Source organism: Puma concolor, chromosome B2 (assembly GCF_028749965.1).
Source record: "Puma concolor isolate L17-30 chromosome B2, mPumCon1.1.hap2, whole genome shotgun sequence".
Taxonomy (NCBI): domain Eukaryota; kingdom Metazoa; phylum Chordata; class Mammalia; order Carnivora; family Felidae; genus Puma; species Puma concolor.
This window is the reverse complement of record NC_141671.1, coordinates 35,340,809-35,354,799: the sequence shown is the minus strand read 5'-3', so window position 1 is coordinate 35,354,799 and position 13,991 is coordinate 35,340,809. Positions and strand designations below refer to the sequence as shown.

Genomic DNA, 13,991 nt, shown 5'->3' with positions numbered 1-13,991 from the left:
GCACTTCTGAATCCCCATAGTTTTCTTTACAGTTCTTCTCTTGGAACCTTTTTTTCCTGTCCTCTCTTTTGGACTCACTGTTTACCTGGATCTTATGTTTTCTATCTCAGTTTTACCTTTTGTTTTCTGTCCTCAAGTAACTGCTTCAGAAAAGATGAATGCGCCTGGGTGACTCGGTTAAGCGGCCGACTCTTTTTTTTTTTTTTTTTTTTTAATTTTTTTTAACGTTTATTTATTTTTGAGACAGAGAGAGACAGAGCATGAATGGGGGAGGGTCAGAGAGAGGGAGACACAGAATCTGAAACAGGCTCCAGGCTCTGAGCTGTCAGCACAGAACCCGATGCGGGGCTTGAACTCACGGACCGCGAGATCATGACCTGAGCCGAAGTCGGCAGCTCAACCGACTGAGCCACCCAGGCGCCCCGCGGCCGACTCTTGATCTCAGGATCATGAGGTCAGGCCCCACATTGGGGCTTGCCCAGTGTGGAGCCTACTAAGGAAAGGAAGGGAAAGGGAAGGAAAATCCCTCCATGTTTAAAAGACTCTGCCCTCCAATGCAATTCAGAGTTAGAATGGCTAAAAAAAGAAAGAAAAGAAAGATTTTACTCAGGATTTGGAAGTCATTGCCTCACGGTCCTTTTTTATCCTGGGTTTCTAAATGAGACATTTAATGCCAGTGTGATTATTGCCCTTTTAAACCTTTTCCGCCCCTAGAAGCCTTTAGGATCATAACACTGGATTCTGAAATTTCCTTAGTAATTTATCTCTTTGTAGGTAAAAGTAATCCAGGTTAGCACCAGGAGGGCTCTTCTGATTTATTTAAAAAAAAATTTTTTTTGACGTTTATTTATTTTTGAGACAGAGAGAGACAGAGCATGAATGGGGGAGGGGCAGAGAGAGAGGGAGACACAGAATCGGAAGCAGGCTCCAGGCTCTGAGCCATCAGCCCAGAGCCTGACGCGAGGCTCGAACTCACAGACTGCGAGATCGTGACCTGAGCTGAAGTCGGACGCTCAACCGACTGAGCCACCCAGGTGCCCCTGGGCTCTTCTGATTTAAATGGAAATTCCATTTAATCCCCACACATTTCTTGTATTTCTTTAATTATATCCTCCCAAATCTCTTGTTCTGCAACTCCCATTATTCAGATGTTGGACCTTCTGAATTGATTGCCTTTGTCTCTTATCTCTTTTTGGTGCATTTATCATCTCCATGGGTAATTTTTTTTCTCCTACATTTAGAAGACTATTTTCTGAAGCTTCTTTTTCACTCATTACTTTTCCTTTAGTGAATCTTATTCCGTTTGGAAGCCAATACCATTTAAGATCTCTTTGTTCACATAATTATAGTTGACCTTTGAACAACACAGGGGTTAGGGGCGCTGACCCCCAACACAGTCAAAAGTCCATGTATGATCTAAATTCGGCTCAGGTCATGAGTTCGAGCCCTGCATTGGGCTCTGTGCTGACAACTCAGAGCCTGGACCCTGCTTCGGATTCTGTGTCTCCCCCTCTCTCTGCCCCTCCCATGCTCATGCTCTGCCTCTCTCTGTCAGTAATAAATAAAAATGTTAAAAAAAATTTTTTTTAAGTCCATGTATGTTTCGAATCCCCAAAAATTCAACTCTAAAAGCATACTATTGACCAGAATCCTCATCTTGCCCATAACGTAGTTGATTAACACGTTGTTTTTTATGTTGTATATTAGATACTATATTCTTCCAATAACGTATGCTAGAGAAAGGAAAATGTTACTAAGAAAATCATAAAATACGTTTACAGGACTGTACTGTATTTATCAAAAAAAATTGCATATAAATAGTCCCGCATAATTCATACCCATGTTGTTCAAGGGTCAACTGTAGTTTTAGAAATCGTGTTCTTCCTGAATGCATTTCTCTCCTCTAGGATCAGTTTTCTAGTTGTTTATCTTGGTCTCTATCTTTGGGGGTTGGAGGTTTTCCTCAAATGTTTACTTATACTTGGTCAGCTTCTCATATTTATGAGATGAATGATTAGAGAACTAATTGAAAGCCCTGTGTCCTTACCAAGGATTTTTCTTAAAGGTGAATAGGCAGAACACCACCATGATGCTGGGCACCAGAATCTGGAGAACTTTATTCTGGAGTACCAGTATCCACACTGACAGCCTTTGTTATTCTGTTTGTGTTCGTTTTCTTTAGGGATCATAGCCCTACAGGATAAATTCCAGGCTGTCTACTGTGCTGTGTTAGGGTATCAATGCTATTTTACAAACTTTCAGTTTATAAAACTCTTTTTACCATCCCTCTTCTTACACCCGCTTTCCATCATATCTCTGTATCCATAGTTTAATGATAGGTTGGCTGTCTCCCTCCACCACTGTGACTCACCCCACCTTTGGTTTTCTAGGTTGTTAGGATGTTGCTCTCTCTCTCTGTTTCCACATTGTTTTAGATTTATTAATGTACTCCTTTGTTTTAGTTTTATTGGCTTGGAGCAGGAAGATAATATAAATGTTGTGTAATCCATCATCTTAAAGTTTTTGTTTCTAATTTTTTGCTATAATAAATACTATGATAAACATTATGTCCAAATCTTTGTGTGTATCTTGATTTTTTCCACAAATTTTTAAAGCTTTTTAAATTTTAAAATTTTTTTTTTCAACGTTTATTTATTTTTGGGACAGAGAGAGACAGAGCATGAACGGGGGAGGGGCAGAGAGAGAGGGAGACACAGAATCGGAAACAGGCTCCAGGCTCTGAGCCATCAGCCCAGAGCCTGACGCGGGGCTCGAACTCACAGACTGCGAGATCGTGACCTGGCTGAAGTCGGACGCTTAACCGACTGCGCCACCCAGGCGCCCCAAAGCTTTTTAAATTTTAAAATAATTGCAGATTCACAGGAAGTTGCAGAGATAGTATAGGAAGATCTCAGTTACCCTTCATCCAGTTTCCCCCAGTAGTTGCTTTTTATGTAACTGTATCAAAACTAAGAAGTTGACATTATTATAAAGTCTGTGTTCATGTGTGTGTTTATTTTAATTTATAGGATAAATATTTAGAAGTGGAATAGTTTAAAATTGTTGCGATTATTGCCTCATTATGTTTATATATGTGTCTTATTTAGAATGCTTCTTTTTATAAGTACCCAGTTCAAACTCAGGCTATATCCAGAGGGATTAATAGGTAGGGAACAGCCTCTGGACACTGGAGATACATTCAGTACCTATTTTTTTTCCACCCCTAGCCAATAAATGTCTTAGCTTTATTTTTATTTTGACTTCATTCTCGACATTATCTCCCTACTTGGTGTCAGTAATCATCTCTGACAACTCCTTGGTCCTTATTGCTTAAGATTTCAGAAATAGAGCTCTGCATCTGTCATTTCCCTCTAAAAAGGATTCTAGATCTTGCTTAGATCATGTGTCCACCCATCTAAGGAGATAGGGTGGATAGAGCCATGTGATTGGCGGCCTTGGCAAGTTGTAGAGGGTCATTTCCTTTCAGAAATGATGCTGGACAGAAAATGAAGCTGAGTGTGAAAGTAGCAATCCAGGGGCACCTGGGTGGCTCAGTTAAGCATCTGACTCTTGATTTCGGCTCAGATCATGATCTCACGGTTTATGTGTTGGAGCCCTACATTGGTCTCCACACTGACAGTATCGAGCCTGCTTGGGATTCTCTCTCTCTCTCCCTCTTTCTCTGTCCCTCCCCTGCTCACGTGCACACTCTCTTAAAATAAGTAAACTTTCAAAAAAAAAAACAAAAACAGACAGCAGTCCTGTCCCTGCACTCTTACCAATTTAACAGTGAGTTTTATCTGTTTTTAATTTTATCTATTTTTTAAGTGTGTGACTATTTCATGAGTAATTCTCATTGGAAAAGATCCTAACAATTCAGAATTGTATTATACAAGACAAAATGTGAAAACTCCCTTTATATTTCCCTACATCCTTCCTTATTCCTTCATTCTTTCCTCCAGGGGAGGAAATTTCACGCTGTGAACAATTGTATTCTTCAAAGCCCCTCAGTATGTTTGTATAGTAGTATATGTACCTACATACATTTTTAAAATATATGAAATGGATCACACTCTATGTATCATTGAGCTACTCATCTTTTTCATTTTAGTATGTGCACTGCCAAAGCAAGCATTTGTCTTTTTCATTTTAATGGTGTGTCTTAGAGAGCTTTCCATTGTAGTACCTTTGCTTTTTATGGAGGTGCCATAAATTACTTAAATTACTGCTACTATTGATTACAAATTGTATTCATTTATGTCACACTAACAATAAAGTGATGGCTTTCCTTTTTTTAATTTAGTATTTTTATTTCCTGCTTAATTAAAAGATCTAGGGATCTATATATTGTGTGACATCACAGCATCATGCCAAAGCACTGTTACAAATTCTGTCATGGTGTTTGGGGTTGGATTGTGAGTTTTTCTAGGTTGATATTTTGGTTTTTTTTCAACTTGTGATAAGGTACACATAACAAACATCTTAACCATTTTTAGTATATGTGCTGCCGAAGCGAGCACTCTTAAACATTTTTAAGTGTAGTTTAGTGATATTACATACATTCACATTGTTGTGCAATCATCACCACCATCTATCCCCATCTTCTTTCATCTTCTAGAACTGAAACTCTGTGCTTATTTAATATTTGAGTCCTTGCTTTCAGTTCTTTTAGGTGTATACCCAGAAGTAGAATTGCTGGATTCTATGGCAATTATATTTTTTTATTTTTTGAGTACTCACCGTACTGTTTTCCATAGCATCTGCACCATTTTTACGTTCTCATCAACAATGCACAAGGGTTCCAATTTCTCTGAGTCCTCACCGACATAGTTGTTTTAAACATGTATATGTACTTTAGAATGCATTAATAACAGCTAATAACAAGCACTACCTACTTACTAGGCATTTTGTAGATGGGTCATTTGTGAAACTTGGGATCTTAAGTGACTTCAGTCACACATCTTATAGATGGTAGGACAGATTCATTATTCAAGCAGTCACCATCCAGAACTTGGGCTCTTAACCATTCCATTATTATTGCCTCCCAGAGGTGGACTATTACCAAGTCAAAGGATATGTATTTTTTAAACTTTAAACTGCCAAATTACCTTTCAAAAAGGCTCACACATTAGTCCCATTAACAGCATAAAAGAATGCCCATCTATGCCCTCCAAATCCTTGTCAACATGTGAAATTAATCATTTTTAATGTCTACCAAGTCAGTGGCAAAAAAAAAGACCATTGTGGTTTTTCTTAACTTTTAAAAAACGTTTTCATTATTTATTTTTGAGAGAGAGAGAGAGAGTTAGGGGGCCAGAGAGAGAGGGAGACACAGAATCTGAAGCAGGTTCCAGGCTGTGAGCTGTCAGCACAGAACCCAACGTGGGGCTTGAACTCACAAACCATGAGATCATAACCTGAGCCAAAGTCAGACACTTAACTGGCTGAGCAACCCAGGTGCCCCAAAAGATTTTTGTTTTAATTTGTTTCCCTGTTGCTGTTGATTTCGAGATACTTGTATATGTTCATGGACCATTTCAATCTTTCTTGAATTGACATATTAGTAATGCTACGTGGCTGTATTAGTTTCCTATTGCCGCTGTAACAAATTACCATAAATTTAGTAGCTTAAAACAACACAAAGTTACCATCTTACATTTCTGGAGGTTAGAAGTCTAAAATGGGTCAGCAGATCAGTATTCCTCTGGGGTCTCTAGGGAAGAGTCCATTTTTTGTCTTTCACAACTTCTACAGGCCACCTGCATGCAGTCCTTGGCTTAAGGCCCATTTCTTCACATTTTATCACATCCCGTCTCATTGATCTACCCGCCTCCTTGGAAGGACCCTTTCCCCCACATAGCTGATTTTCCCAGTGATTACCATAAACAGTCAATGTTTTTCCCATTGTTTTGAAATGTTCCATTAATCCAATACTTGATTTCATTCTAATCCAGTATCAGTGTTACAGGATTTTAATTACTATAGTTGTTTATTATATCTTACTCCTTAGAGGCCAAGTTCCCAATTATTTCTCTTTTTAAAAAAATCTTGGCTATTTTAGCTAATTTTCTTTTCTTAGATTTTACTGGACAGGTTCTACAAAATATCCTGTTGATTTTGATTGAGATGACTTTGAATGTATATAGATTACTTTCCGGGAAATAGACAGGTTTACAGTTTTGATTTTTCCTATCTAGGAATAGCTTTTCTTTTTGTTTGTTAAAGCATCACATATTTTTCAATTTTGTATTATTACTGTAAATTCATTGTATTTTATCAATTATATTTTTTATTGGTTATTGCTAGTCTGTAGAAATACTTTTATAATTGGTTGTTTTTCTCAAAATTCCTGGATAAAATTAGCCACTTTGTAATGGTGACAAATCTGGTTCTTTTTCTTGCCTTAAATTATCATCTAAGACTGCCAGTACAACTTTGAAAAGTACCATAAAACTGTTTTACTGTAATGAAGATCTTCTGATTTGTAGAACTATGTATGTAATATTTCTATGGGTTTCTAGTAGATACCTTTAAGTTAAGTAAGTTTCTCTCCACCTTTTTCCTAGTTTATCAAGGATTTTGATCCCAAATGCATCTTGAGTTTTGTCTGACATTTTCATAATTTTTGTGTTCTTTTCTTCTGTACATATATTTATTAATGAATGACAGTAATAGATTTATTTTTGTTTGGCTTATCCTTTTATAAAAATTTGCTTGTGAATGTTACTCGGTAGTTTTACATAAAGCTCATTGAAAAGACAGACTAATAGACAGTCTAAACCAATAGTTTTCTATTGGTTGTTTGTATGTGCATTGTATACATGTGTGTGTCTTTCTTCTCAGCCTTGGAAGTCAGGGTTAAGCCAGTGATCTCGAAGTGGAGACCTTTTGCAATTCTTAGGATGTACTGGAACATTTATAAAAAGAAAGCTATCCAATAACCCTGCTTTGAAAATGTAGTAGCACTTGACCTGAAAACTGGACTTTTGTTGCCTTTTTTAGGATATGGATTTTCAATTTTTTAATCTCCATTACTGTTACATCGTTACAGGGTTTTTTTTTTTAATTTATTTCCCTAAAGCCTTATCTTATTCATCTTTTACACATAATTAACTTTTGATTTGGAGTTTAAAATTCTTATTCCTTCTGTTTTTGTTTTTAGCTCTTTATTTAATAACAGCTTTTGTTTTATAATTGGTATAGTCAAGGTTACAAATATTTCTCTTGGGTGAAACTGAGTGTCACAGATTTTAACATGTAATGCACTCATTTCTAAATACTTTGAAATTTTAAATTTCATTTCCTCTTTAAATCAAGATAGCAGCATGATTCATAATAGCCAAAAAATGGAAACAACCCAAATGTCCATCAACTGATGACTGGATAAATGAAATGTGTTTATCCATATAATGGAATATTATTCATCCATAAGAAGTAATGAAGAACTGCTACATCCTACAACATGGGATGAACCTTGAAAACATGCTATGTGAAAGAAGTCAGAGAAGACCACACATTGAGTGGTTCCACTTACATGAAGTGTCCCAAATAGGCAAATTCATAGAGACAGAAAGTAGATTAATGGCTTTCAGAGTCTAAGGGAAAGGTGTAATGGTGAGTTACTGCTAATGGGATTAGTGTTTTTTTGTGGGAGTCATGAAAATGTCCTAAATTTAGATTGTGGTGAGATTGTACAGCTCTGTGAATATACTAAAACCACTGATTTATATGCTTTAGATTGGTGAATTTATGGCATGTGAATTCTATCTCACTAAAGAAATTAAAAATAATTCTAGGATAGTTTTTTTCAAGCCCAACCTGCTAGGAGGTTATAAACCAATTTAGTGGGTTACTAATAGACTTGGTTTAAAAAAAAAGGGGGTGGGGGGATGGCAAGTTCACGTAGTTCATTCATGTGAATATGTAAGTTCCTGAAATGTTTAAGTAAAAACTCATAAGTAGCATATTCTTCATGGCAATTATCAATATATAGTATTTGCTCACAAAGACAGTAAGTTTTTGTTTGGCACTTTGTTTTTACTATATATTTGGGTGATTAGTGATTGGGGTGAAGGATGGTTAGGAATGAGAATTATACCAGGAATGGAATCTGAATTGAAAGATCCTTAGAAATGGCAGCAGGGGGTACCTGGTTGGCTCAGTTAGTTAAGCGTCCACCTCTTGGTTTCGGCAAGTGTCACACTTTTCCAGTACTTTCTGTCTTCTTCATGGATTTTTGCCTTGGCTTCATTCTGTATTCTGGCCAAGTATATTCTTATTTCTAACATTATTGCTCTTTTGATCGGGTTACAAATTATTTGACTCTTTTGAAATCATACTGCTATTAAAATTTTATCTGTTGTCTGTTTCAATTTATTCGAGATTTGTATTGCGTTAAATTTTATATGCTTTAAAGTGCTGACATATTTGTATTGGGTTAAATGTATTGGGTTAAATTTTATATGCTTTAAAGTGCTGACATAATTTCTTTCTTCTGAACATGAATAGCAAATATTTGAGACATGAAGTGTAGGTATGAAGAGTTTAAAGGCACAGACTGAAATTATTTTAGAACTCTCCTTTTTTTTGTTCCAGGAAGAATGGGTTTCAGTTCCTAATATTAATAAGCTGAAATTTCTTTCTGTAACATTTCTTCCGATTTTTTTTTCTCTTAACACCCATCATCAATAAAAGTTAACAGTGATTCTGAATTCTTTAATCATGTCATCATCCTCATTATCTATTAGTAACTGTCTCTTTCCTCAAAATTTCTTTTTTTTTTTGTTTTTTGTCTTTTTATGACAGACTTTTTTCAGTTGTTTGATATTCCTTGAGGGACATCATATGTAAAAAGTATGGCACTAGTAAAACATGGGCAGTTTGAGAAAGCCAAGATGATGCAAGGATCAGAAGGAAACTTAAAACTATAAATAGTATCCTTAAGGTAAAAGATTACAGTGCATCATTGAAACTGTGCAGGAGTCTGTCAAAAAGGAACATTAAGAGCAAAAAAGGGGCACCTGGCTGGCTCAGCTGGTAGAGCTTAAGCTTCTTTTTTGTTTGTTTAATTTTTTAAAAACATTTATTTCTTTTTTGAGAGATAAGAGAGCATGAGCAGGGGAGGAGCAGAGAGAGAGGGAGTCAGAATCTGAAGCAGGCTCCAGGCTCTGAGCTGTCAGCACAGATCTCAGCATGGGGCTCGAACTCACGAACTGCGAGATCATGACCTGAGCTGAAGTTGGACACTTAACCGACTGAGCCACCCAGGCGCCCCTAGAGCGTATGATTCTTGATCTCAGGGTCATGAGTTCAAACCCCACAGAGTTTACTTTAATAAAAAAACAAAAAAAGACCAAAGTTTAGGAAATTAAAAATATGGTAGAAATGTAACAGACAACACAAGTTAGAAGGATAAGTGTTGAAAGTAGAACAAGATCTAAAGAGATAGAAAATGTAAGGAAATTACTGTAGTAAGCCAGAGGGTCCCGCATCTGGGGGGAAAAAAAAGAGTTCCAGAGAGAATAGACAGAGGATTATATTTACATTGAAATACAGGAAACTTTCTCAGAACTAAATGAATCTCTAGTTTGTAAGTACTGATACAGAAAGTACTTAGCAAGTTAGATTTTCAAAAAGCCATTCAGGAAATTTCAGAATATGGGAATTAAAGAGCAAATTCTTGGGGCGCCCGGATGGCTCAGTTGGTTGAGCATCTGACTTTGGCTCAGGTCATGATCTCTCATCCATGGGTTCGAGTCCCACATCGGGCTCTATGCTGACAGCTCAGAGCCTAGAGCCTGCTTTGAATTCTGTGTCTCCCTCTCTTTTGCCCTTCCCCTGCTTGCATTCTGTCTCTGTCTTTCAAAAAAATAAAATTAAAAACGTTTAAAAAATAAAATTTAAAAAAATAGAAAATTCTTTAAAAATAAGATTTCTTCCTTCCAGGGAGAAAAAATAATCCCTGTTTGGAGACTCAGAAATGGGAAGGCATTGATTGGATTTGTCAGCACCACTGAAAGCTAGAAGGCAACAGAGCATTTATTTTTTACTCAGACTGGCAGTCAAGAGTGAGGATAAAATAATAGGAGAGATCTTAACAAATTTACCTCCCATGCACTTATTCTTCAGAAATTACCAATAATATGCACTATGGAAATGAAGAAGTAAATCAAGACAGAGGAAGACTCTGGGACTGAAGGAACAGGACATCTGCCACAGAGAGATGACTGAACATTAAGACGTTCTCTATTTGAAATTAATGCTTATACATAAATTTAGCATATTTTTTAAATGATATTTAAAAGTTAAAGTAGGATTTTTTTCTTAGGTAGTCTCTTTCTGTATTGTTTTAGAATAAGAAGAGAGTTTCTTCTGTGTCAACACATGTCTCAGGGTAGAGTCTTGCATTTCTCATTGTGACTTGCAGTCTATAATTCAATCATAAATCCTTTAACTGGGAATGCTATTTAATGTACAGTTTTATAACTAAAAACTTCTGTTCACAAATGTATTTGCTTCCAAGAATATTCAAATCTTTAAAAAACAATTTTTAACATAACGAATCCCATGATATTTGTAGAATTCTAATATTCCAGCATTTTTATGTCTGGTTTTCACTTATACCTCACTACTTTTCAAATTTTTCACAATTTTTGTTCTTCTTAAAATCATATAGTAATTTTTGTTCGTTTGTTTTTTGCTTTTTGTTTTTGTTTTTAAGTAGGCTCCACTTCCAGTGTGGAGCCCACTACAAGGCTTGAACTCATGACCTTGAGATCAGGAATCAGACACTTACTTATCTGACTGAGCCAACCAGGCACCCCAGTTAAATTGTAATTTTAATTGTAAAAGGCAACAAATTTGAAATTAGAGATCTGTTGTAGAAATTCATTTTGATCTGAATTTTAGGAATATTCATTCAGACTCATTATTTCTATCTAGGAAGTTGGGCCGGGTAGTTCTTAATTAAGTTTTCCAAAGACACGTTTTCACTAAAAATGAACACATTGAATCATGTAGTTTTATAGCTGCTTTGTGTTCCTGGAAGACCAAAAGTGTCAAGAAGTGAGGCAGGTTGGAAAGGTCACCAGAAATCTAATCTGAATCATTAAGTGTTGCTTGCCAAGGTATGTCTTCTGTCTCAATAGCCCATATAACTGGTTTTGCTATTAAAATTTTTTTGTTGTTGGGGCACCTGGGTGGCTCAGTCGGTTAAGCATCTGACTTCAGCTCGGGTCATGATCTCATGGTTCATGAGTTCTAGCCCTGTGTCAGGTTCTGACAGCTCAGAGCTTGGAGCCTGCTTTGGGTTCTGTGTCTCCCTTGCTCTCTGCCCCTCCCCTGCTCATTCTCTGTCTCAAAAATAAATAATAAACATTAAGAAACTTTTTTACTACGTGGCAATGAGAAAGAATGAAATATGGCCCTTTGTAGCAACGTGGATGGAACTGGAGAGTGTGATGCTAAGTGAAATAAGCCATACAGAGAAAGACAGATACCATATGTTTTCACTCTTATGTGGATCCTGAGAAACTTAACAGAAACCCATGGGTGAGGGGAAGGAAAAAAAGGGGGAAAAAAAAAAAAGAGGTTAGAGTGGAAGAGAGCCAAAGCATAAGAGACTCTTAAAAACTGAGAACAGGGGCGCCTGGGTGGCGCAGTCGGTTAAGCGTCCGACTTCAGCCAGGTCACGATCTTGCGGTCCGGGAGTTCGAGCCCTGCGTCAGGCTCTGGGCTGATGGCTCAGAGCCTGGAGCCTGTTTCCCATTCTGTGTCTCCCTCTCTCTCTGCCCCTCCCCCGTTCATGCTCTGTCTCTCTCTGTCCCAAAAATAAAATAAACGTTGAAAAAAAAAACTGAGAACAAACTGAGGGTTGATGGGGGGGGTGGGAGGGAGGGGGGGTGGGTGATGGGTATTGAGGAGGACACCTTTTGGGATGAGCGCTGGGTGTTGTATGGAAACCAGTTTGATAATAAATTTCATATATTGAAAAAAAAATTAAAATTAAAATTAAAAAAACTTTAATAAACAATGAAAAACAAAATTTTTTTGTTGTTTTGAAAAGACAATCTGATGAAACAGATTGATAAAAAGGTAAATAAAATATTGAAAATGGGGGTTAAAATTCCTTTTCCTGCAGCTACTGGAAGGAATGTTTTGTACCTTGCTTATTTTGTTTAAAGCTTTATATTTAGCAGGCAGCTAATAAGTGTCAGCCTGAGTGTAAATCTAAGTCTTTTTGCCTCCGAACCTTTCAGTGCACAGAAATTTTGATACAACTAATTGATTGGCATGTAGAGGAAGGAATTAGTAAAATTTTTTAAATTTTTAATGAGAGACCATTTTTACCTATCAAAGAAGCTAAGTTTTCCAAACCTGGTAATACTTAAGTACCAGAAGCCCATATATGTGAGGAGATATAATTCAGTTACAACCCCTTTAGAAAAGTCTTAAATAATAATCCTAAAAGCCAGTTATGGCCACAGACTGGAAAGAAGTAGTTTAAAATCTTCATTTGTTCAGAGTAGCAGTGTTTTAAAACAAAGTAATTATTTTCCAATTTTTCAATATTTATCATGTTATTTTTATAAATAGAGAAAATGTTTTTATCCTTACCTGGTAGTTTAACTTTAGGGAAATAATTCTAAATGCAGAATAAAGATTATCCAAAAATTACTCATTGGCTTTATTTTTAGTGGTAAAAAATTAGAAACAAGGTTAAATGTCCAGCTGAGTGAGCAGAACGTGCCAGAGTAAGTGGTGGTATGTCTAAGGGAAATATGTGGATTTAAGAGATTGCATAGGAATAAAGAGAAAAGTTTATAATAGGAAAAGCAGGATACAAATTTGTATAGTGTGTGATTACAGATACATATTTTCATAAAAATACAGGAAAATATTGAAGGAAAATGTAATTTTATTGGCAATTTTCTTTGGATATTGAGTCTCAAGTAATTTTTTCCCTTTGTACTTGTGTTTCCCAGATTTTATTTAATCATGTACTGACTTTTTATATAAAAAGTATTATTTTCCTAACATAAGGTAAAGTGATAGTTAATATTTTCATAGGCCACCACTAGATAGTGTTCTGTTTATATTATCTGTTAAGTGGGGAGACATTTTGATAATGCCATTTTCTTTTTTTTTTTTTTTTTTTTTAATTTTTTTTTTTTCAATGTTTATTTATTTTTTGGGACAGAGAGAGACAGAGCATGAATGGGGGAGGGGCAGAGAGAGAGGGAGACACAGAATCGGAAACAGGCTCCAGGCTCTGAGCCATCAGCCCAGAGCCCGACGCGGGGCTCAAACTCACAGACCGTGAGATCGTGACCTGGGTGAAGTCGGACGCTTAACCGACTGCGCCACCCAGGCGCCCCTTTTTTTTTTTTTTTTTTTTTGATAATGCCATTTTCTTAACGTCCTATTTTATTCTGTCCGTATGGAATGAACATGTTTGTGTTTCTTAGATCTGAAACTCAGCACCGAGGCTCTGCTCCCCACTCGGAAAGTGATCTACCAGAGCAGGAAGAGGAGATTCTGGGATCTGATGATGATGAGCAGGAAGATCCCAATGATTATTGTAAAGGTAAGGCCTTTGATAAGGACACACCAAGTAAGATATGACTCATGAGCATATGCAATTTCTCACTTGAATGTTGGGTCTGTCGGTGTAAGCTGTTTTGATGCTTTCTGCTTATCGCATCCTTTTCTCTAAGTATAAGAAATAATGTTTCCTCTCAGTTCAATTTAATTTATTAAAGCTTGATTTTATGTTAAATCTGTTTTTACCCTTCTTTCTCCTTCAAAATGATAGTGCATATTTACCTTAGAAAATTTCTGAAGTATATTAAAAAGAAAATAAAAACTGTCTATAATGCTGTATCACCCAGAAATAACCAGTGATGAGATTTGGTATACAGGCTTTTCAAAAAACCTTCTCATTACTTTTTTCTCATAGTAATGCTTGCTAAGGTAAGTTAAACTGGCATTAT

General features: G+C 36.5%; 1 protein-coding gene across 1 annotated transcript in view; it reads left to right on the top strand.

Moving 5' to 3' along the window:
- The window catches only part of SRPK1 (SRSF protein kinase 1), an 81,905-nt gene that overhangs the window by 35,035 nt on the left and 32,879 nt on the right, over positions 1 to 13,991 (top strand). Inside the window, 1 exon segment of the mRNA XM_086706684.1 lies at positions 13,467 to 13,585. Coding sequence (XP_086562810.1) covers positions 13,467 to 13,585 — 119 coding nt within the window.